Raw genomic sequence first — 26139 nt, 5'->3', positions numbered from 1 at the left:
TTAGCGCCCCAAACCTAAGATGTTGAAGGAATCACACGGAATAAGAACCGAGCAAAGTGGCGCAGTGAAAAGATACTGGACTCGCATTTCGGAATGCTTAGGTTCGGGCACCGTCCGGCTATCTATATTTCGGTTTTCTGCGGTCTCCCTGAAACGATTAAAGTAAATGCGCGGATTGTCCGGCCGATTTATTTCCTCTCCTTCCAAAATCCGAGCGTCTGCTCCTCGTCGACTCGATGTGGAACCTTAATTTCGAACCCTTCTTTTCGGAATAAGCACAGTGAGGAAACATCCTTTGTCATAAGGAACGTCTGCTGAAGACAGACCTCTATTCGGGAAATCAAAGGACGCCCGCAAGAGAACGACACAATCACAGTCGTACGCGCCGTTAATCGCACAACACATCCCGAGACAGGCCCGACACGCAGGGGCCCCTCTGCTTTGTGGTGTCCGCAACAAGGCAGGCCGCGGAGTGCAGCAGGGGGGAAGGCGAGACGTGGCAGAGCGCTGCTCCAAGTGGAGTGGCCACGCCCACCCGCCGCTCTGCAGTCGGCGCAGTTGCGTGTCAGCTTGCGAAACACTGCCGGCGGTGACTGGCTGGCGATACCGTAAAGCAGAGGCAGCTCGCGTCAGCTGACCGCTGGAGACGCCTTGTCCGCCGCCACTCGACGCAGGTTTTCCAGTTTCGGTTCTCCACTGCATCCAGCGCCCTCGCTAGATGGGCGCTAGGCGCGCCTTTAGCCGTCTCCCTGACGTCGATCCATGCTTCCCTCTCTTTCTCCGCCATTTGAAACAGATTGTTCTAGTCTACAATATGTTGTTGTTGTTGTTGTTGTGGTCTTCACTCCTGATACTGGTTTGATGCAGCTCTCCATGCTACTCTATCCTGTGCAAGTTTCTTCATCTCCCAGTACCTACTGCAACCTACATCCTTCTGAATCTGTTTAGTGTATTCATCTCTTGGTCTCCCTCTACGATTTTTACCCTCCACGATGCCCTACAATACTAAATTGGTGATCCCTCGATGCCTCAGAACATGTCCTACCAACCGATCCCTTCTTCTAGTCAAGTTGTGCCACAAACTTCTCTTCTCCCCAATCCTATTCAATAACTCCTCATTTGTTATATGATCTACCCATCTTATCTTCAGCATTCTTCTAAAATGGCTCTGAGCACTATGGGACTTAACATCTGTGGTCATCAGTCCCCTAGAACTTAGAACTACTTAAACCTAACTAACCTAAGGACATCACACATATCCATGCCCGAGGCAGGATTCGAACCTGCGACCGTAGCAGTCGCGCGGTTCCGGACTGAGCGCCTAGAACCGCTAGACCACCGCGGCCGGCCTCAGCATTCTTCTGTAGCACCACATTTCGAAAGCTTCTATTCTCTTCTTGTCCAAACTATTTATCGTCCATGTTCTATGCTCTATACTTACATACATGGCTACACTCCATACAAATACTTTCAGAAACGACTTCCTGACACTTACAGAAATTGAAGAAATGTATGATGAAATAAAAGAAATTATTCAGATAGTGAAGGTAGGCGAAAATTTAATAGTCATGGGTGACTGGAATTCGGTAGTAGGAAAAGGAAGAGAAGGAAACGTAGTAGGTGAATATGGATTGGGGCTAAGAAATGAAAGAGGAAGCCGCCTGTTAGAATTTTGCATAGAGCACACCTTAATCATAGACAACACTTGGTTCAAGAATCATAAAAGAAGGTTGTATACATGGAAGAAGCCTGGAGATACTGACAGGTTTCAGATAGATTATATAACGGTAAGACAGAGATTTAGGAACCAGGTTTTAAATTGTAAGACATTTCCAAGGAGATGGGTCTACAATAATCAGGTTAATATTGTGGTGGGCCGTGCAAGGATGCATGTTTCTTGTGAAAAATAATTCTTACTAGAGTTTTATAGGTACATCACTCACTCTCCCTTACCTAGCGTCTATGCCGTCCTACCAAATCCCACATTTTCATAATCTGATACATTTTTTTGCTTTAACCTAAGTGACAGACTGATGTGCGGAATTGTCTGTTTCGCCTTGCGTAGTATTCTATCTATTTGTGTATTGCTGCATTTATGAGGATGAGGTTGGGAACCAACCCAGCATTTGCCTAAACGAGCGGTGAAAACCGTCTAAAAAGCCCTCAGAGGCTGCCTAGTGTATCACACCAGCGCTTGTTACCGCTCTGCGCGGATTCGATCCTGATCTAGGTAACCTCACTGTCTTGCAAGACAACCTGATTAAACGAGCCATTGACGAACCTTAAATTTGAATCTTCCCTATTTACTTGATTAATACACCACGATAAAGATTCCGGACGAGGGTACTCGTACAAGGAGGCTTCCGCGATTGAATTACAAATGCCTTGAATTCTTCCATTAATCTAAGTCTGCTACCTGCCTTCTGCACAATTATATGTAAGCGACTGTTGCACTTTAAATCGCTCCGGGCGGACATCCCTGTGTATTTAACTATTGCGGCTATTTCCAGTGACTGACCATCGATGATGCGATCGACAACCAGAGAAGTATTTTCGCCTATTCGCGTTCACAAGTTCATCTCTGATCTTGTAACGACTTACTACGGCCTTCTTTCTGTTGTCTACGGGCGTTGTCATGCATTTCTCCGTACTTAAAGAGAGCTACCGTTTATAACCCCACCCTCCGTTAGCTGGCTTCCGGAGTGTGATGCTGATGTACATGTGGAACGTTTGTTGAAGTCTTTATGGATTTCCTTGACATCGTCCGACGATGATACTTTCCAGCACACATCATCGTCAGCGAAGAATCCATTAAAGCTGACTACCCTATTTCACAATACTTAATGTTTGGTTCAAATGGCTCTGAGCACTATGGGACTCAACATCTGTAGTCATAAGTCCCCTAGAACTTAGAACTACTAAAACCTAACTAACCTAAGGACATCACACACATCCATGCCCGAGGCAGGATTCGAATCTGCGACCGTAGCGGTCGCGCGGTTCCGGACTGAGCGCCTAGAACCGCTAGACCACCGCGGCCGGCACTTTTTGTTTGTTGACAATATTTTTAGACCTCTTACGCTTCCTTGGTGCAAACCCGATGATACTTTCGCTTCTGTTGAACACTCGCCGTCCAGTTTAACGTACTGGGGTCTATTACTCAAAAATTCAGTTAGCCAATCGCACATATGCGAAGATGCTCTATACAGTAGTACCTAGGTTGGCAGTAGACGTAGTGTTAGTGTCCTACGGCTATCGGAAATCTAGAAAGTCGAAATGTACCAGTTCAGTGTTTGTAAAGAGTCGTGTACGAATAGTGTAAGCTGTGTTCCACACTTTTGACCCGTCGCAGCACCAAAGCAGGATCAACACAATATCAAAACATTACATCTGCTCTCCTCCGCTTTAAAATCCCTTCTATCGATACGTGACGTGAAGCGAAAGTTAAGCCGAATGGTCGCCTAGCATGATGCTTTAGGTAAACACAGACTTTCACACTGGTACACCCGTAAGGAGAGAGAGAGAGAGAGAGAGAGAGAGAGAAAGAGACAGAGACGGAGGTGGGGAGGGAGGGAGGGAGAGTGTAGGACAGAGACAGGAAGAGACAGAAACAGAGAGAGAGAGAGAGAGAGAGAGAGAGAAAGAAAGAGACGCACAGAAAGAGAGAGACAACAGAGCAGAGCAGAGCCGTCATCAGATAGCGAGCGCTCCGGCCCCGGCGCGCCTAATGTGATGTTCGTATTAGACGGCCGCGGAGTCGGCGAGGCGTCCCGGCGGCGCGGCGTTAGCACGTCGTCCGCCTTCAGGCTGACTGACGGCGATCCCGGCTCGAAAAGCTGCAGTTGACGCACGTGATGGCTCCTTCGCTGTGCTGTCGGTAGCACTATCAGTACGGTCTAACTGTTACTTTCTTCCGAGATTAATGGCCGACTAGGGGTCGAGCGCGTCGGAGAAGCGACTGTTCTCGCTGAGAAATCTCGAGATGCTCGTCCGACGTAATCTCGCGTTGTCATACTTGTGATGGTGTCACTTTAGCGCTATGCTGGTAGAAGATTAGTTGGTGCTGCAACCTCACGGAGGAGAAGGAGTAATAGGAAGAGTCGGCTCGCCTCAAATCTTTCAGGTCGAAATTATTCTGATTCTAAACTGATTTACGCAGTCAGGCTTACTGCCTAAGAGGAAGACAACGACTGTCTCGTTACAGAATTGTTTAACAGTATTTTTCGGCCTCGGGTCCCATAAATGGTATAATTACCGGTTATACATCCTCCTGGCCGTTCAGGTGACGAAGCTACTATGTAGCGTACTCCAAACTGATCGTGACTTACTAAGAAGTCGAAGCCGGTAACAATATTGTTTGTGTGAGCCGATTTTGAAAAATACAATACGGGAAGTTCTAAACTGAGGATTTGGAGGTAAGCACAGGCCGCATATCAATATTTCAGGCGCTGCTAATCTCGAATGACCAGCGTGCCTAAGGCACATACTTCTAAATGGTTTACATTTCGGCACGGACCTTCGTGACTGTGCTTTGTAAGACTATACCTAATCGCCTGTGAAAAGTCTTTTTTTTTTCTTATGGGGCTGCGTGAAGTCGTCTATGTAAAACTACAGTAGAAACTGAAACAGAATTGGACGATAGGTCCTAATCGTCTGCTTCATCGTATTACAGACACCTGGGATTTGCGAGGGAGTGACGAAAATTTGTTTTCGACACTAACGCATGCATTTATACTGGCGGTCACGCTTACGAACAGTTCATATTAGTTACAGTTCCTATACGGTCTGTTTTTATGTCAACAAAAACAATACTCATTTACGACGACTGCCTTCTTCTCTCAAAAAATTCGCTTTGCGATCTTCTACCCTACTATTTTCACACCAATATTTTGGGGCACCGTGTATAATTATCAGCTAAAGTCCGTGCGTTTCTGGCACAAACAGGATTCAATGCTGCTGGAAACACACCCACAAATCAGTCGCAATGTTGCTTCTCTTCCGTCCCAGGATATCAATATTCTACATCAAAATTGGTAACAGAAGTGACTGGCAAGAGGATGAGCTTCCGTAGTGTTAAGAACAATCTTTCTTTTGGTGGGTATGTTGACTCTTTCAAGAGCCAGATCCCCGTTTTCAACATTCCTTCATTTAGGTCCAGAGTACGTTTCAAACTTTCGCAACAACACTTCATGTGATTTTCTTTCCCCAGATGCGAGAAGAAAAAAGAAAACAAACACACAAAGTTTATACAATAGATTTCTTTTATCGTGGAAGGACTAGGAGATACAAATTTTACAAATTTATTACTCCAAGAAACGATTTGGCGATAATTTTTTTATGTTCCAGGTATTTTACTGCGGGAGATTAAAAGACATTATAAATCTCGCGACAAACGTGACACGTATTCGCAACAAACCAATGTGACGTCTCTAATGATATAGCTGTTCTCGGGACGCGAAACCCTGTCTCCTTCCTTTGCCTTCCCGGACGCCAAGCGGCACTGCCAGTCTTCTTCTACCCCTACAACATTTTCGACATAAACTTTTTCTTTCGTGCTGCCAATGATCCTTTAGAGCTGGTGTTGTGACTAGTGCACTCCTTAAATAGCATATAATTTGCGACTTGCGTTGTTTTGACTGAGTTTACTATCACTCAAACATTGCCACGAAGCTGTCCCAAGTAGCCCGGTGGACGTGGCAGCAAGTCTGTGTCGCTGTCATCAGCTGGCGAGTGACGAGCGGACCCAGACGGCGATCTCGCGGCGGGTGTGTGATGTGCCACCCGGAAGACCGGCGCTGCACGGGATTTATGTAAGCGGCGCTACCAGTGAAAGTGTGCCCGCGTGACCCCGATCGCTGCAGCAGCCGCGCCTCAGAGGGAACATATGGAAAGAGTCTTTCTCCCCCTCTCCCCAGCACGATGCCGGAACCTTATCACATTACACTCGTTTATTTGGTCCTCCCCCTGCGGCTTCCTACAGCGTAAAGCCGCCGCCAGAAGAATTGCTTGTAATGAATTGGGCGACGGAACAGCTTTCCCGTCGCCTCAGCGCGACACCCAGAGTTTCTTGAGGCCCCGTCTGTTATCTTTTCTCCTGCTATTTCTTGATAATTTAAGTCCCTTCATAAAATGGGGGCCGATTGATAAAGGCTTACGAGTAGCTGCTTCCCCCCCCCCCCCCCCCCCCAGTAGCCAGTAAACTTGGAGTAGCACGGAGTTAGTCTCTCCTCCGCCAGGGACCGCCACACGTTGAACCGGATTCGCAGCGCCAGGCATCCGTCAGTTGGCTGCCTAACCGGCAGGCGCACTTACCGGCGTAATTTCGTTTCTACTCGGTAGCTGTTTTTAAAAGCAGCTACCCTGTAGCTTCTTCTGACAGCGGACGTCGCTAAGCCCTTACGCCGTGCAGTCGCAATAACGTGAGTGTGAAACTTGTGATGCACGGGAACATCTTCCGTGATCGTTAAAAACATCACCAAAATTCACGAATAAAAGAAAATTCTACAACAACCGTAGCCCTGCAACGCAACTTAACTCCAATAACTCTACACATTTCATAACAGTAAAATAAAAATGATGTCGCGTTTGTCAATAATTAACTAACATGTTCCACTAAATCTGTACGAAAATATATTTGAATCTTCCCGCTCCCTTTGTCTTTCTACTGTAAGTAAGCCCTTACAAAAGGCAACATCTATTCCCTGACTTAATAATAAATTCAGTTTAACACGGGTGACACTGATAATCGCGAAGGGCAATTTGTCGTTTCGGGTCGTTGGTTGCTCAGTTCACGTGATGTGATTTAAGAGAGTGTGGAGAGTGCGTTTAAATTCTTTCAGTCGGTTCAACGACTCTAATGGATATTATCATTCCCATAATAAATAATATGTAATACCGAATTCTCTTTTTAGAAGTAGTTGATCACATTTTGCTGCTTACGGCTACTATATCAAGCATGAATCGAACATTCTTTTGCACAAACAAATATAGTGCTACAGTCTGAAGGAAAGAAAAACGACCAGTCGCGAGAAAAGTGTGAAAAAAGGGTTATGCAAAGAAAAAGTGACCAGTAAAGAAGGTTAATATATGTACAGAATCTAGGTCCCGAGAAGAAGACCCTTTAGAGATAATCAGAGCGACTATTGTCGCAACAAAGCATTAAGTGAAGTGAGTGATGTCTAGAAAGGTGTGGAACGGAGGCGACAACATGAGAAAGAAACAGAAGTGCAAATTACGGCTAGAACAAAATGTAATTGGCGGATTGTAAATGATTATGCTATTTATTGAGCACGCATCGGGTGGAACGATGGCTTGAATCTAAATCTATAGCGTCAAAGAGACCAAAAGTTTTGTTAAGTCCTGTCCAAGTATTGGTTCCAGACTTGTTGCATACGGGAGATCCTGAAATAATTGGCGTATAAAACATGATTACTCACGAACAGGGAGCAAATAAGTGGAAAATCCTATATCTGATATTCGTGACGCTCGTAATATATGCTCTTAGAGATCAGAAGCTACATTGCAGACGCTTTGCGCACAGACCCGATCTTTATTAGTAACATCAAAATATGAATCCCAGCGACAACACATCAGTACCATTAACGTTATGTGCGGTAATACTAAAGACTGCCAACAGAAAACTTAAACAGCGAAAACTGGTGATTGCGTCGCTACTACAAGAGAGAAAAGTAAAACCGTTTGCCTCCAAGTTGCAAGTCTTTTCAGATGACGCCACATTGGGCGATTTGCGTGTCGTTGATAATGAAATGATGGTGAGGACAACGCAACAGCCGGTCGCCGAGCGGACCCGCCCTGTAATCGAACCCGAGCCCGCTGCGTGGCAGTGAGATGCGCTGACCACTCAAGACAAGAAGGCGGACAGATGCAACATCGGAGTGCAACGACGTGATGTCCGCAGCGCCAGTGCTAGATCGGTTGGATAAGGACAGCAGAGGAAACCAGCCGTGGTCTTGTCAAAGGAAGTGATTCTAGGCAACCCAAAGTAAAACCTCAAGCCAGGATGGCCGGCACGATTCTGAACGCAGCTTGCCCCCGAATAGGACTCCTTTGTCCTGACGAATGTATCTCCTCGTTCAGTGTTGTATTACTTTCTTTGCCAGATAAAGAAATAAAATAAATGCCATGTCAGACCTGCAATGCGCCATCTCCGATCTTAAAAAGTAAAAAAAAAATTTTAAAAATGGTTCTGAGCACTATGGGACTTGACTTCTAAGGTCATCAGTCCCCTAGAACTTAGAACTACTTAAACCTAACTAACCTAAGGACGTCACACACATCCATGCCCGAGGCATGGCGCGGTTCCAGACTGTAGCGCCTAGAACCGATCGGCCACCCCGGACGGCTCTCCGATCTTACTTTTAGCACATTTCCCTGCAGTTCTACCAATAAAATGCACTTGAAACATGGACGTACGCAATTGAACTAGTCCTCTCACGATCTATCGAATGCCATTACAGAAGGTACAGTGCTACAAAAAAGCTTCAGTACTTTGGTGTGTGCAAACGTTACACGCCCTTTCGTGCACTACAACTCGCCAAAAGCCTTCTTGCGCTATCTTGAACAGTTGTGAATTACATCTACATCTACATGATTACTCTGCAATTCATAATTAAGTGCCTGGCAGAGATTCATCGAACCACCTTCAAGCTATTTCTCTATCGTTCACTTTCGAACAGCACGCGCGGAAAAGAACACTTAAACCTTTTCGCGCGAGCTATGATTCTTCGTATTTTATTGTGATGATCACTTCTCCCTATGTAGGTGGGCGCCAACAAAATATTTTCACACTCTGAGGAGAAAGTTGGCGCTCCATATGTCATGAGAAGATCTTACTGCAAATCAGTGTTAGCGATATGGGTCTATAATTCAGCAGATTACTCCTATTTCCCTTCTCGGTTATTGTAGTGACTTGTCCAACTTTCCAGTCCTCGGTTGATGCTGAGGGAATTAGATTAGGAAATGAGACACTTAAAGTAGTAAAGGAGTTTTGGTATTTGGGGAGCAAAATAACTGATGATGGTCGAAGTAGAGAGGATATAAACTGTAGACTGGCAATGGCAAGGTACGCGTTTCTGAAGAAGGGAAATTTGTTAACATCGAGTATAGATTTAAGTGTCAGGAAGTCGTTTCTAAAAGTATTTGCATGGAGTGTAGCCATGTATGGAAGTGAAACGTGGACGATAAATAGTTTAGACAAGAAGAGAATAGAAGCTTTCGAAATGTGGTGCTACAGAAAAATGCTGAAGATTAGATGGGTACTTCACATAACTAATGAGGAGGTATTGAATAGAATTGGGGAGAAGAGTAGTTTGTGGCACAACTTGACAAGAAGAAGGGACCGGTTGGTAGGACATGTTCTGAGGCATCAAGGGATCACCAATTTAGTATTGGAGGGCGGCGTGGAGGGTAAAAATTGTAGAGGGAGACCAAGAAATGAATACACTAAGCAGATTCAGAAGGATGTAGGCTGCAGTAGGTACTGGGAGATGAAGAAGCTTGCACAGGATAGAGTAGCATGGAGAGCTGCATCAAACCAGTCTCAGGACTGAAGACCACAACAACAACAACAGGTTCGGATCTTTCAACGAGCGATCGGTTATATACGACTGCTAAATATGGACTGCGGCAGCCGATGCGCCAGATCCCTGGCTCGACTACGCACAGACCAAAAGCTGGAGACCGGCCCCATTCCCCAGCGGCAACCCGATCCTCCGGCAGGCGAGCGCAAGGTGACGCGGAGGAGGGCGAGTCCTGGGGGTAGGAGGCAGGGGTAGGGGGTGGGGTGGGGGTGGGGCCCGTCACGCCCCATAACCCGCACCCCGCGCTCCGACAATAGGCGGCACAAAAAAGTAGTAATAAAGCGACGGGCGGAGCGCGACCGAGTTTTCATCATCATAATCATCGTCATCGCATCGGCGGCCGGTGCGGCCGAAATGCCAGCGCGGTCCCCGGGGGCCTGAGGGCGGCTTATAAGCGCCGGCGGCGGCGCCGCGACGCCCCAGACGCCCGCCTGCCCGCCGCGGACGAGAGCATGCTCGCGCCTCCTTCAGGTTTGGTCGCGCAGCGCAGCAACGCCGCGTCCGCCCACGAGACCGTGGCCAGCGAGCTGGCGCCTTCAGCTGCAGGGCGACCACTCGTACTGCTGCTGACTGCTACCCGGGTCTCGCCTCGCTCTACGCACGCGATTCATCTGCGTAACCCGATTGCCGGGGCGTTTTCTAACTGTTGCGAAGTTTTCTAGTGATCTTAGCCTATTTCGGTACGCTCGAGTCCCACCTAGCACACATCAGATACAGTATCCGTAATTTATAGCACAAGCTTGTCAAAAAAATTTAGCGCTTTCCGAGAATGTAATGTACCGTATGAGGCCTGTCGTGACAGGTAATGCAGTTTCCGATTCCAGAAGCCGAATGCATCGCCATATTTTTTATCATGACTGAAGGCCTACATGCCGACACTGAATGCAGCTGATTGTGCTAAAATAGTTAATATTTTTAATTTTAAAAATCGACGCTTCCTCTTTATTAAATTATATTCTTAATTGCAGCTTCGCCCATGTAGCCTGAACAGTAGCACTGAAATCAAAGTTGATATATTAAACAGATTTTACCAAACTTGATTACGTATACAAGATTGTCGCTGCTAAAGTGCTAAAGTGCGTTTTTTCTAAAATTAATGAAGATATATTCTATTTGGGTTTATGTCATGTGTAGGCGGAATTTCTCGGAAACCTAAACATTGACTTCGTTCAAAACAGTGCGAAATCTCACCACATATACAGATTGTTCGGAAATTCCCGTTACAAACGTCTAAGACTTACAGAGGGGGCTAAGTACATACGATTTTGAATAGGAACCCATGTCCGGATACGTCATTCAGCGACGCTGCAGACGTCAAAGTAATAGGCGTCGGCGCCTGTAAATGTATTTAATACAGGTTGATTTCGTTATATTGTTGCAGGCTTTCAAGGATGATGGAGATGGATACATGTATCAATTTGAGGTAAGGGCCCCTGGTTCAGAAACTAACAAGTTCAAAGTTATAAGCGAAAATCATTCTCATACCCCCGACCGTGGAAGACATATAGCGGTACCGTTGTTGCTAAGAATGTAGAGTAAGAAAGATTCAGAGGTGTTAGTATCGACCAAAACAAGAAAAAAATGTCTACTAAACATCGGCTCTAAAATGCATACCTCAGGATCTATGAGCAGTCTTCCATCTTCGCTATTGAACAAGTGATAATAGCTGTTAAGGTATGCATTTCAGAGCCCACGTTTACTGGATATTTTTTCTTATTTTATTCCATATTACCACCTCTGAAATTTGCCTACCCAACAATCTTAGCAACAACAGTTTCGCTACATGTATTCCACCGTCACAAGTATCAGAATGATTTTCGCTTGTAACTTTCGATTCGTTCGTTTCCGAACCAGGGACCCTTACCCTAAATTGATACATTTATCCTTCTCCATCATCCTTGAAAGTTTGTAACATCATCACGGAATCACCCTGTATATATATTTACAGCCGCCGGCGCCTGTAACCCTGACGCTTCGTAGCGTCGCTGTATGACGCTGCAGGACGTAGGTTCCTATTCAAAATATTATGTACTCGCTCCCCTCTACAAGCCCTAGAAGTTTGTAACGGGAATTTCCGAACACACTGTATATCGCAAAAACGAAAATTAATACATCGTCACAAACTCCGGTACAAAGCCAACCAGCCGATCACTCTGACTGGAGACAACTGGGAGGTCAAAATATGTGAGTGCATTGTGTACAATATCTGTGTTTGTGTGTAAAGGGAATAAAATTAGAAGACTTGCGCAGCACATATTGAAGTCTGTCGACGAATGCGATAACCATGTTTCTGCATATAGTTGTAAATCATCTGCGGGTTTAACAACACGTTGCAATGAACCGCAGTTCCTTGAGTGTAAGACATGGAAGTTTCTTCGTAAACATTACATGCGTCCAATAGTGCTCCACCGGGTAAACGTCCGAAAAGATTTAATCAACTAACATCGTTAATATGTAAATATCTGTCCCCTTTTCATAGCCTTAGTGCTACAATTAAATTTCTTTAAATCAATCCGGTTTAACACCAACCGCCGTGCCTTCTGTAAAGCTACTTAGTGGACCAAATAGATTATTTTACATATGCTGTCGCCTTTTGCCAAATGCTTTTGTATTTTTATACAAGTATCTTGTATTTCAAATACGTATATGTGAATATTTGTATTATTTGCAACACTGGAGAAACTAATGTTTAGCACTTTCTTATTCAGATACAGGCAGGTATGTCCATATCGACTTACTTATGACTCCAACTCTGACTAATTAATTTCTATCAAGTTACGTAGTATCAGCCTAGATGTAACATTAATAGAAATCGAGTATTTCTTTTGTTGTATATGACTTTGCAACTTTTCAGACTGCATCGCTTTGCAAGTACTTTGCTGTTCACCTTAAAGGTCATCTGTAATGAATAGTGAATCACTATTTGTATAAATGTGCATCGCTTCCTCTTCTGTAGTTCCCTTTTCAACTATTAGTAAACTTATTACAGTGATACAACAACCTTGCTTTGAGAGACTAAGCCGCTAGGCGTTATCAGCTTTACCCCTGTTTCGTATCTGCAAATATCCCTTTGTTGATCTCAAGAAATAAGGCGGTGAGAATAATTTCTTAGAGCGCTGTCGATTTCATGTCACTTCGGCTCTACTTTGCCAAAACGGTAGTCGGAAGATTGTAACTGAAAATTCCGACCAGCTGCGATTGTTAAGATTTTCCATGGCTGCCCTGCAGAAGTTGGGGTTAGTGCCACGATAGTCTCTTCAACAGGTCCACGCGCAGTTTCGACCACATTATTGTGCAGCTGAGATAGCTTACTGTCTATCGAGATCTCTACGCCCACAGAACGCAACTCACACATTCCCCTTCTTTCCATTTAAAGAAAGGAGAGGAACAGCTCTGACGTCCAAATAGCTATTCGGAAAAACAATGTTCTCCAATATCTTACACAAGTTCAATATTCTAATGCCACTCAGTGATGAACGTATCGTGCATCTGAGATGCCAGCTACGTAAACTGCTCACCGCGTGACTGCCTCTGGTGCAACTTTCTTGGGAGCAGACCGAATCGCAGAAACCAAGTGCCGCACGCGCATCACTTGCAGACTAGTGCAACTAGGCATTTAGCACCGCTAAACGGTGCGCAGTATAGTGGAAGAGAGACGCACACTCTACACCTGACGCTGCAGCATCCAGCTCGTTCCTCTCCATAACGGGCTACTGTCTCCTGACGTGACAGCTATTAGCACAGAGTAAGAAACATCTCACTGTTTGTTCTTCTTCCGGAAAAAAAGATTAAAAAGGAGAAGCTGCGGAAATCAATTTACAGATAACTGACGAAGCAATCTCCGCCGTCTCTGAATCGAACAAAATATTTTCCTTTCATTTCTTCTCTCTCTCTCATTCTCTCTCTCTCTCTCTCTCTCTCTCTCTCTCTCTCTTTATTCTTGTGTTGCTTCATAAAAAAAACACAACGCGGAATTATTGGTCGTTACAAGCAAAATCCACTCTTGGCTGCGCAGTGCCAGACGTCAAAGCAAACCGCGATCGTTCGTTTACTGTGCAACGTGATATACCAGATGTCAAGTGCAGTAAAAATTCGTGGGGGCAAAATTCGTGTAGCAAACATAGCTTCAAAGGATACAGACGCGTCTAAATGCACTGCCTGGTCAAACAATACACGTCCGTCTAAACTATCCTATTCGAAGCGAGCCACAAGACTCCTCTGTGAACTGTTATACATATACACAACACACACACACACATACACACACACACAAACACACACACACAAACAAACAAAGGTTTTTGAAAGTCGTATAATTGTGTTCATGTGTAACGCGCCGACGAAGCACCTCAGGTTGCGACACATTATGCGACCTCTGAATAGAGCGGTCAACTTTCTGTAGCTGTTTCGTACCCCCATGCACACCGCTTTGTCAAGGAACAATGTAGGGGTTTTAAGCGTTTAATATCACCGGATACTTCGTGTTCTGAAAGAGAGATTTCGGATCTCGGCCGCGCGGGTTAGGGCGCCATGTCACGGATTGCGCGGCCCCTCCCGCCGGAGGTTCGAGTCCTCGCTCGGGCATGGGTGTGTGTGTTGTTCTTAGCATAAGTTAGTTTAAGTAGTGTGTAAGTATAGGGACCGATGACCTCAGCAGTTTGGTCCCTTAGGAATTCACACACGTATAAACATTTTTTCGGATCTCGACACGAACCCAGTATTTATCTACCACCGCATCAGCTGTTTAACGTTCGTGGACGTCGAGATCGTTGCGGATTGAGTAGCAACTCTCAAGGAGGAGAAAGGGACAAGATGGCGACCGAGGACAAACTCAGCTTTCGCCTAAAGTGATTTAGGGGAAGCACGGAAATTCTAAATCAATATGCAACATACTCTGGTACAGGCAGTCTTCGGAAGACGGTAGTCTCCTAGAGTGTGGAGAGTTTTTGCGGGATTCGGAAGGGGTGAAGAGATTTTAGTGGGAATTCGACGCTCAGAATGCCCGCGGGGTGCGTCCTAGTGGCTTCAGTCTGATACAGTATCGCCGAGTGTAACTTGTCTCATAACCTCACCGGACAAAACATTGGTCACCTCCTTTAAAGAGCACGCCCTGGTCGCTTTCGAGCGCTGTACTTGGTGCAGAACAACGCCGTCATATGACCCCGCACCGCCGACGTAAGTCACGGCAATGAGAACGTCAGAAAGAAGCTGTCGTGTGTGGACCTGCCCATGACGACACCGTGAATGAAGTTGTTGGATTTGCTGGTGTACCAATGCAGCCTGTCCAACATACCAATTAAAAATGTGTACGCTACCGGGCGTGTAACATGACGTAAGGACACCGCTCCGAAAAAGATCCTCAGTAACAGCGTCCCGAGACGGCTGTCACGGCAATCGGTTTCCAAACCGACAGCAATTGTTATTGTAAGCGAATACAGGTCCATCTCGACCATGTCCCGAGAGAACATTGCAAAGCGAACTGCATGTAATCGACATCCGAAGTTGTGTACATCTCAGAAGCCCGTTGCTCACTGATGCGCACAAAGCTGGACGTCTTCGGTGGGCCGAATAACACAGAAACCGGACAGAAGTTTACTGCAGGCGTGTACCGGAATCCCACGACCACCATTTTGCCTCTTTTCAAGTGATGCGAGGTGTCGGCTGCACCAACGACCCAATCATCCCTTCAGCTCAGCGCGTGTGGAGGCTGTAGTTACGGACGATGATTCTGGGGTCCTTTTCGTACCCTTCGACCCATTCATCCAGGTTAGCACGAAAATGGACCATGGCGCTTATTTCAGTATTCACGCTGTCCAGTTGTTGCTCTGTGTTTCTACACCTTCATGATGTGTACGCAGTGGAGACTCCCGTCTCCCAATATAGCAACCGAGTCATAAGGCTGCACACTTACGTTCCTGGTCTGACTGATCCGCAACATCAGCCGACCACAATCGCATAGAAAATGTCTAGGACTCCAGAATGAGATTTTCACTCTGCAGCGGAGTGTGCGCTGATATGAAACTTCCTGGCTGATTAAAACTGTGTGCCGGACCGAGACTCGAACTCGAGACCTTTGCCTTTCGCGGGCAAGTGCTCTACCAACTGAGCTACCCAAGCACGACTCACGACCCGTCAGCGCATATCAGTGCACACTCCGCTGCAGAGCGAAAATCTCATTCTGGAAACATCCCCCAGGCTGTGGCTGAGCCATTTCTCTGCAATATCCTTTCTTTCAAGAGTGCTAGTTCTGCAAGGTTCGCAGGAGAGCTTCTGTAAAGTTTGGAAGGTAGGAGACGAGGTACTGGCAGAAGTAAAGCTGTGAGGACGGGGCGTGAGTCGTGCTTGGGTAGCTCAGTTGGTAGAGCACTTGCCCGCGAAAGTTCGAGTCTCGGCCCGGCACACAGTTTTAATCTGCCAGGAAGTTTCATATCAGCGCACACTCCGCTGTAGAGTGAAAATTTTCATCTAGGTATGTCTAGGACTATTTGGAACAGTCAACATTTAGGTAGCTCAACAGCATCTAATCAATGACGATTTACTTCAGCTAGATGTGGCATATCTGAAGAAAGTCGTGCACTCTGTTCGTCGAGCTGAGTCCATTGTCGAAACTAGAGGCGGTGTTACTTGGTATTAGCGTAAAGCGTCCTATGACTTTTGTCCGGTGTGCTTATGGTCGCCATAGCGATAATAAAGGAACAGTGTGTGAAGGAAGCGAGCAGTTGCGAGAGCGTCGTTGGAGGGTGTGCGGCAGCGCAGTGAGAGAGCCGGGTGCTTGCGCAGGTCCCGAGCTCGGCAGCAGCAAGGAGCCGAGCGCAGCCGCCGCCGCCGCCGCCGCCGCCGCCGCCTCCTCCGCGGACCTCGCTCTGAGTCGCGTGCCGCTGGGCTCCACGCCTCTCTCCGTCGCCTCAAGTATGCTGCTTCTGCAGACGCAGGTGAGTCCGCGCGCCGCCGCCCCCGCCGCCGCCCTCGGCATGCCGCCCGCTTCACGCAGCATGCAGTAGCGCACAGCTCTGTCCCCCAGCTGCACCCGGGGCGCCCCCCACCCCCGGCCAGTCCCCACGACACGGAAGCACAGCTTTTGCTCGCTAGTCGCAATTGTTGCCGCCCTTGCGGTGATAACAACACGTACCACTTCGCTATTGTCGCGGTTGTTCCGAAGCCCTCGTACGACCAGTTACAAGTGTGTAACACCCCGACCGACAACACGCCAGAACGGTTGAACATTTGGCAACAGACGGTGGTTCCACTACACAACTAACATTGCAACATAAGCCGTACACTACAATGCTAGGCAATGTAGACAAGTGTAATGTGCTGCGAATACATAGAAAAATAGATCCCTTATCATTTAGCTACAAAATAGCAGGTCAGCAACTGGACGCAGTTAATTCCATAAATTATCTGGGACTACGCATTAGGAGTGATTTAAAATGGAATGATCACATAAAGTGGATTGTCGGTAAAGCAGATGCCAGACTGAGATTCATTGGAAGAATCCTAAGGAAATGCAATCCGAAAACAAAGGAAGTGGGTTACAGTACGCTTGTTCGCCCACTGCTTGAATACTGCTCAGCGGTGTGGGATCCGTACCAGATAGGGTTGATAGAAGAGATAGAGAGGATCCAACGGAGAGCAGCGCGCTTCGTTACAGGATCATTTAGTAATCACGAAAGCGTTACGGAGATGATAGATAAACTCCAGTGGAAGACTGCAGGAGAGACGCTCAGTAGCTCGGTACGGGTTTTTGTTAAAGTTTCGAGAACATACCTTCACCAAAGAGTCCAGCAGTATATTGCTCCCTCCTACGTATATCTCGCGAAGAGACCATGAGGATAAAATCAGAGAGATTAGAGCCCACACAGAAGCATACCGACAATCCTTCTTTCCACGAACAATACGAGACTGGAATGGAAGGGAGAAACGATAGAGGTACTCAGGGTACCCTCCGCCACACACCGTCAGGTGGCTTGCGGAGTATGGATGTAGATGTAGATGTAGACCCTCGGTTTCGATTCGTCACTCGTATGGCTACCAATCTAATAAATGATAGGATGGCTGGAACAGCTTCACTGGAATGCCATGCGAGCTTCCTGACGTCTTATTGCAACGGAGTCACGACGACCCTTCTTGGATCAAACCGCGCGAGGTGGCGCAGTGGTTAGACACTGGACTCGCATTCGGGAGGACGACGGTTCAATCCCGCGTCCGGCCATCCCGATTTAGGTTTTCCGTGATTTCCCTAAATCACTCCAGGCAAATGCCGGGATGGTTCCTCTGAAAGGGCACGGCCGACTTCCTTCCCTAATCCGATGAGACCGATGACCACGCTGTCTGGTCTCCTTCCCCAAACAACCAACCAACCAACCTTCTTGGATCTACGGCCCATCTTCTCAGCGGCATTCTTCTCTTACTATCGAAGTGGTCCATTCCCATTGACGAAGCTCCCTACCTGTTGAAGCCTAATACAGAGAGAGCAGTATTTCTGCACTGTATAGAGCAAATCTTTCTACGCCGATCGCTAAGAGTTAAAATCAGACAGGGGGGAAGATTGTTATTTCAATAATCGGAGGCGCAACAGAATTAGGCAGGCCGAATTTGTTTAAAGCTTCCCCCTAGACACTTCACACGCCGCCCTGTGCTCTCTCAGAACCGCTTCAGTTTTGCCTGAGACGCGACTCATGATAACACGTTCAATAAGCATCCGAGAACTCTCACTGAATATCAGACGATAGCGCTACAAAGAATACCTGTCTTCGCGTGACAGTTGCGGTAACAGTACAAAACTCCATTCAAAAAAAAAAATGCCGCAAATAAATGAATATTTAACATATACCTTAGACGTTCATTACTTGTCGCAGTATCTTTTCTTTTAACAATTTACTGTGGACGAAGAAAGCTGCTTGTTAAAAATTTCATAAAATATCGAGTATGACAAGAGTCTTAAAACAAGTTTTGGACAGGGCAAGCATTCAAAACAAATCGTACTGCATACCAAGGAGACCATCATAGTTTCTGTGATGGAAAGTAACTCCTTTTCGTCATGTGTCACACAACTCAGAACTTCCCACCGCTCGATTTTCGGGAATCAGGCATCAAAATCTCTGCGTCTTTCGTATCCACAAAGATATTCGCTAGCTCTGCGAACTCGCTGGCGACCTGCCTAAAGTAAGAGGTACTCTGCCTGTGAAAGTGTACTGACTGCAACTTCAAATGTTACACAAAGCAAGAGAGTGGACACTTGATAAAGATTCAAAACCTCAGTTTGTCAGTCCTCTTTTCTGTCTTTCAGAATTTTCCCCGAATATTTCAGTGGCTCTCGAATACTTTTGCCCTACTATTCTTCCGCGTTACATGTGTTTCACGACTTCCGAAAGGTTCAATCAGCGCTCAAAATTGGTACGCCACACTTTGCTCAGTGATCACTTAATACAACATACGACTAAAACAGCACGCAGTGCCCCTGCCCTTTTTTTTTTCAGATGCTCCAGCTCTACATATTTCGATATAAATGGGAAACTGGGAGATTAACGCAAAATAAAACTGGCGACTGGCTTGATGAAGCCCTGCGTTTCCGTTCAAGCTCCGGTTAGCATCCATCACCAGGAAGCACAGAATGGCACGGCTTTGCATGGCGCGTGCACTTCCCCTGCAACTGCTGCATGCGTTAGCCTTTCTGCTGTACAGATGGTCCGGTCCCACGCCACGGAGACAGCCCCTAGTCGAGGCACTCAGACTGTCAGTTGACGGCCCCAAGAGAAAAAGACTACCGGTTGTAAATTTTCGGGATGGCTGTCGGTGAAAGTGGCGTTGGGGCGGAGACCACCAAATCCACGTGGATGACTCGCTTCTTGTAAAACTTATTGGTAGTTCTCAGTGTGCAAATTTTATTTTTCGATGATGACAAGTTAGAAGGAATACGACACTTATTTCATTGTGCAGTATTTTAACTGTTAATGTTCTAACTTCTGTGTAACAAAATGGAGAAAAGCGCTTCTGTTATTACTAGAGGGCAAATTAAGCAATAAATTTGTCTAGGCTAGTAATGGAACAACGTAACAGAACAATGTGCACCAAGCAGAAACTGTTGGGTCAAATGCTTTGCCAACCTTTAGAGATGTCCGATTGACCTGGAAATTATATTGTTTTGGTGTGTGGTGTATTTTTTGCCATAATCGGTTTTCGATAATCTCCATCACCGTGTCTCCCTCTCTTTCAGCCATCTGCAAAATATTGCTAATTACTGCCTGCAAGGTTGATTGCAGCAGAATTGGGAAAGGATTGGCGACGCAGACCGTCGAAAAGTGGACAAGTCTCTCATAGAGACAGGCCTTAGTAACTCGTTTTACAGTTAAGTAAACTCTTACTGGTACAATTTTGCGAGGGTTTTATGTAAGTATTGGTGGGAACTAAAATCTCTTGTTGTTCTGTTACATATTAATATGTTTGCCTTCTCAGTTTACTGTCATAAAATACCTTGAACCAAAGTATTTCTATTAGACAGTGTCACGCAATGTTTCCCTGTTTGTTATTACCTGCTGGAGTTTCAGTGCTGTTAAACTTTATGTACCCTTAGAGAATCTGAATCATGTGGTGGAGGTCACGGAAGTCTCCTTCGCCCAGTGTCTGCTAATAACAGCATTCCGTCTGTAATTAACTTACTGTATATAAGACACTTGAAATATTTCTAGTTCAACAATATGTTTCAGTTGTTGCTTTGCTACTATTTCTTTTTGAAACTATCTCCGCAATTTCAGTTCAGACTGTCACAGCGTTTTATTATTAGCGAAAAATAACACCTTTCCAAATGCTATCTTATTGACGTATATTTCGTGGAACTCATATTTACAATGATAAAGTGAACTCAAAAGTGCTGCTCGACCTGTGTAATCTGACCGAAAGGCCGTAGTTCCAAGCGTTTGCGCTCTTGAGCGTTCGGGCTCTTGAGATAACGCTTAAAGATTAGTGAACCAAAGCCCTTGAGTCCATTGAAAAATGATATGTGTCCCATTCATAAAACGCTGTTATTTCGAAATGTCACTATTTCATTGAGACTTCTCAACAACAGGAAGTGTTACGCAACCCATTTTTACGACTTTAAGATAAGGAACTTTCGATTTCTACGAACGACTCATTTAGATAAGTAACGAGCTGAGCACCTGGCGTTACCCGGGTATGTATTTATACCAATCTTCTGTCAGTCTGTCTCCTCCTTCCCCCTCTCTCTGCCCATCCCTTCCTTCACCCCCTCTCTGTCCATCTCCTCCACCCGTCTCTCGTTCCATCTCTTCCTGCCCCTCTCTCTATCCGCCTTCTCTTCTTCTCCCTTCTCTCTCCACGTTATCACGCTCACCCCAATAGGAGGCTGGTGGTTCTTACCTCCACAGTACTTCTTTCCAGATTGTAACTAATGTGTGTACCAAACTTGGTTGAAATCGTTCCAGGGGGTTAGGAAGAGCTTTCTACCCGTGCCTTTGATATATTTGACACATATTTAACATAATTCACACGTATCTGCACACACATTTCAGCTACATCTCGAGCTAATTTAGCCCTGCAGTTTCATTTCAACGAAGCTCAATGTTAATGACGTCGTATATCCTCAACTATGTGCTGTACAATGATAGAATTTTGTAGCAACATCCAATGTTATATGTGGTTACCGTTTACGAAATGTGTTGTGAATAGAGTTACTAGTAAAGAAGTAATAAATTAAAACGTCATGCACGATGAGCCAGTTTTTCACGCAACATGTCTCCTGAACTGTGTCGTACAATGATATATTTTTCTGTCCAGTAGTTCAGAAAGAAATGCGGGACATACATACACACATACGTACAAACATACATACGAACATATACAGGGTTGTCAGAAACAGTCTGAAAAATTCGTAAGGCCGTGGCAGGACAGGTTATGCTGAGAAATCTCTGTTAAGGGAAAAAAATCGATACGTTGAGCCGTTTCCGAGTTAATTAACATTGAAGTTAGCCAATCAATCCGTACTACTGTCCCACGTTCAATTTTTGTATCGCTCTCTTGTTCGATTTCAGGAAACCAAACGAACGACACGTTTGACGACACTGTCTCCGGCTGGTCGCTTGAATTTGCGCGCACCGCGGCCTGGCTTTATAACCGTAGTGCTAATTAACTCGCAAACAGCGCATCGAAGTTTTGTTAATAATTAGTTCTCAGCGCAACCTACACTGGAACACCCTAAGAAGCTTTTAAGACTGTTTCTGACCATCCTGTATACGTACATCCATTTTTATAATACGTGTGGATTAGGAGATTTCTGGGAACGGCCGATTCAGATAGGAGACGGGCCACAGATTAATGAATCATTCAGTGAACGAAATAAATCTATAAAATGTCATCTGACTTGGTAGATGGCGTCAGGAGATGTTGCAATTTTATCTCAAGGAGTTCACTCTATGATTTACGACTCTGATTCGCGTGGATTCAAATCTCGATTGAGAATACTGTTCTGCATCCTTCAAGGGTAATGCATGCAGATACATCCACTAAGGGCAATGCACAACAGTACCATAACTGCATAGCCGGCCGCGGTGGTCTAGCGGTTCTGGCGCTGCAGTTCGGAGCCGCGGGACTGCTTCGGTCGCGGGTTCGAATCCCGCCTCGGGCATGGGTGTGTGTGTTGTCCTTAGGTTAGTTAGGTTTAAGTAGTTCTAAGTTCTAGGGGACTTATGACCTAAGATGTTGAGTCCCATAGTGCTCAGAGCCATTTGAACCATAACTGCATAGATTAATCTGTCGTTCTATTTTAACAGTGTCTGTTAAGATTTTTTCCTCGAAGTGTTGCTTCCTGTGTACAAAGATTATGACGGCAATGATAGTGAAGACTGTCTGACAGACCTTCAATTTCGGTCACTACACGGCTCTTTTCTATACTCGCGGAGAGTTTGCTTCCAAAAACGAAATATATCGATTGTATGTGTGCCCTGAATTACATTATGCTCATATCGACCACCTTAACAAATTAAATTGTTTTTTTTTATATGCCACTTGTTAATAAGAGTGCAAGGTATTAAACATTGCACATCTTTAAAGCTTAAATATTATGTTAGAAGCGCGAGATATCTAGACTGTCCCTTTTCACAGTATGTACCACATTTTAGACTGCATTATCTGGTGAACAGAAAGTATTCACTGTCTCTGCTGACAACAGAGGATGCAAGCATGAAACTTAAACCAAAAAAGAACCTGGACATACAGAAAAATTAGATCTGAATATTTTAATACGCCTATAGCTATTTCATTCACCTTTCTCCACCGATAGTCCGACAACTTTTCGTACACTTTCTGGATGTTTTTATCTGTATTTGTAGGTTTAGGACGTCTTTCTCGTATGTTATCATCAAGAGAAGTACGGCCGACCATCTGTTAACTGTTGAAATGGAACGAACAGCACACTCATAAAAATTCAGCACCTTTTGATGATCTTGCCTAGGCAATAAATCAGCCCAAATCAAACATTACATGATGGCACGGTTCCCCAGTTTATCAATTTGAACGAAACACATGCGACATCGCTATTTTCATGGATCTCATACATAAAACTGTTCATAGCCCTCAAAAAAAGTTGACACTTGACGCACGTTGCTGTACGAACATAAAAAAAACGTTGATATCAACTCTATACATGTGCCGGATCGAGATCTTAGACCTTGCAAATTAGTAGTCAGGGGCCGAAGCTGCCTACCAAAGGAGCGCACGTGTAGTTTAGGAAGCACTGCTCCACCCCTTTCTTTTTACAAATTTCCTGGAAGATGCGCCGACAGAAGAATGCCGCGGCACTGCCTGCAGCACGGGACACGACAGGGCGGGCTGACATTTGGCGGAATGTGTCCCCAGTGGCGGCGGGATTGCTGCGAGCCCTGGAGCGCGACCACTCCCCCTCCCCCTACCTCCTCCTGCTCCCAACCCCCGCTCCTACCACCCGCCCACACTCATCGCCCCCTCTCCACAGCCTCTATTATTAATTTCGCACGCTCCTGGAGCGACGGCCGGCATGCCGTGATTTAGCGCGGCGTGACGCGCTTTTGTTCTCTACCAAATCAAAAACAAGTAACACGAGCTCGGAAGGCGTTTCACACCCTCGATTGCACCCCCTCGATCGTGTCCGATTAATCCGAGGGTCCTAGCAATGGAAATTCTACGCAGAGCAAACTTGCCTCTGATTAAGTAAGAGGTTCTTCAATATTCGATATTAACTCGTGTCGCTTGCAACAAACCAGGTCACTCACACGCCAAATTTCGTTCGTTAATAGTGGTTCATTACTATTCAGATACTTCTCCCAAGGTGACGCCCAGTTCTCGGTGGAGCTCGTAAGAGGTTGACACATCTGCCAACGTCATAGCCATGCGGCGCTGCTGTGATCACTGGATGCTGGGAACGGGGCAGCTTTTGTCGCTAAATTGGATATATTACAAACACGGAGCGCTGGCGTTTGCCCTTACCCTAGTCGACAACAACAAAGATCAATAAATATCGTAGATTACAACATATCCAGTTACAATTTACTTATTTACCTCTGCTCAGACTGTTCCATCCCTTACAAAACGAGCATTTTTTTTTTTTTGGCACCACTCTAAATTAATAATTCTACCGACACTATAGACACATGAAAAGAAAATTGAGAATTTGGAAATATTTGAAACAAAGGGCGCGATCTGTCTCTTAGTCACATGATGTGTTGAGTAATGAAACAGCGATATCTCTTGGTACAGGTTCACAGCCTACAGCGATGATCTTACATTACTCCTGACTCGGAATTCAAAACTTCGGAAGTTACAATCGTGATTTATTCAGAATAGAGATACGTATTTCTCATCAATATATATCAAACGCGTAGAACATTATAAATTCCGTTTACAAGGGGTATTAACTTGCCAGAGTGTTATTTAATATCGATTCAATCGGCGTCTGAAGAATTTCTACATTCGAAACAAATTCTTTAAAGCTGTACATAGTATTTATCGGTAACTCAATATTATGAATCCGGATGAATGGTGAAAACTGTCATTGTTACTGTACACACTAGAGATATCTAAGCTTAAGTTTCGTCCCAACTTTCCTCCATAATTCTACAGTCTGGAAAATTGTCCTAAACTCTGAAGTTCCAACCATGCTGTTGTCGAACACGATACTTGAATGTCTACCATAGATCATCACATGGATAATATTGAAAATTTAAGACTATTAAAAATAAACCACAAACAGTGATTCTCCACGATCCTGGTTTACGAATAATTTCGCCTATCTGCACGTTTGCTGACGCCAACAGTCGTCTGCAACAGAATAAGGGATGCAGTGTTCGGACGCATGAGGCCGCAATGACGTGGTACCCTCTCAGCTCCACCCTTGTGGACTGGGCACTATTCTTCAAGCCCTCCATTTAGCTGGAGGAGGGTACTCGCCAATGATCACAAAGGCGCTCTACGAGTAGAGATCCGCCACCACCATGCTATTTGTCGTTTCGTAATCAGGTCTGGCATTTTCTGCACTGATATCGTGTTGGCCGTGGTCAATGGCGGGCACTTCGTTGCCACGTGAGTAGCAAGTTACGAGCCGCTGTCCAGCCGTGACCACCGGATGAAAACACTTAACATACTGCAGATAAGACGCACCGTGGTTCTGAGTGCATTTTGTGGACCAGCTCTTCTTAGATATAAATGAGCACTTTTATCAGATTCCCGCGATGGACAATCACGATAGCAACGTAAATCTTGTGTTACAACGAAACCGTTCTGATCGGTATCATTTCAAACGACCGCCACTGCTCTCCATCAACTTCACAAGCATCTACAGCTGCAGCATAAGAGAAAAAAAGCACAGAAGCTACAAGAAAGCAGCTCAGTGATTGTAGACTAATACGTTACAATACTGGGCAGAGACTCTTTTTTGAACACGTTCAGTGCTCAGTATTAGTTATCTTCATTGATTCATTTCACAGACTGCCACACCGTAAAGGTAAAGAGACGGGCAAAAGAGTCAACTTCTTGATGGCGTTATTCATAACAACACGCGAACATCTTTTTGTCTCCGGGACAAATGTACATGAAAGATATTTCAGAAGTAACTCCAAGCAAGCATTTTGTAAAGCACTAAGCCAAATACAAGGAACCAACAGCGACAATGATACACAGATACAAGCACACATAAATAATATGCTTTGCACATTCATTATTATTTCTTGAACTTCGTTCATTAATAGCCTAGAAACAAACCTTACTCTACTACACTGAATTGCTTAGTCTGCCGCCACAATATTATTAACTTGCCGTTCTACCGCTATTACCTGAACGTTTGGCATCAAAGCAGTTTTGGTCTAGCGCCTGATAATTATGTAGCAATAACGGATATTAATTTCACCGCCGGCTCCGCTAGAGTGTTTGCTATTACACCTGCTGTATTCACTCTAAATTAGATTGCAGTGGGGCTAGAATTCTGCGCAGAATGGAAATGGTAACATGTACCACCTGTTTTAAACATCAGGTAACAGGTCTATAATTTGGCAATAAA

At 45.4% G+C, this 26139-nt stretch overlaps 1 protein-coding gene across 1 annotated transcript in view; it reads left to right on the top strand.

The window, feature by feature from the left end:
* The window catches only part of LOC126263017 (probable nuclear hormone receptor HR38), an 82665-nt gene that overhangs the window by 23149 nt on the left and 33377 nt on the right, over nucleotides 1–26139 (top strand). The window contains exon 2 of the mRNA XM_049959983.1: nucleotides 16380–16531. Coding sequence (XP_049815940.1) covers nucleotides 16380–16531 — 152 coding nt within the window. The remainder of the gene's footprint in view (nucleotides 1–16379; nucleotides 16532–26139) is intronic.

This window comes from Schistocerca nitens, chromosome 6 (genome assembly GCF_023898315.1).
Source record: "Schistocerca nitens isolate TAMUIC-IGC-003100 chromosome 6, iqSchNite1.1, whole genome shotgun sequence".
Taxonomy (NCBI): domain Eukaryota; kingdom Metazoa; phylum Arthropoda; class Insecta; order Orthoptera; family Acrididae; genus Schistocerca; species Schistocerca nitens.
This window is presented reverse-complemented; position numbering and strand designations above follow the sequence as displayed.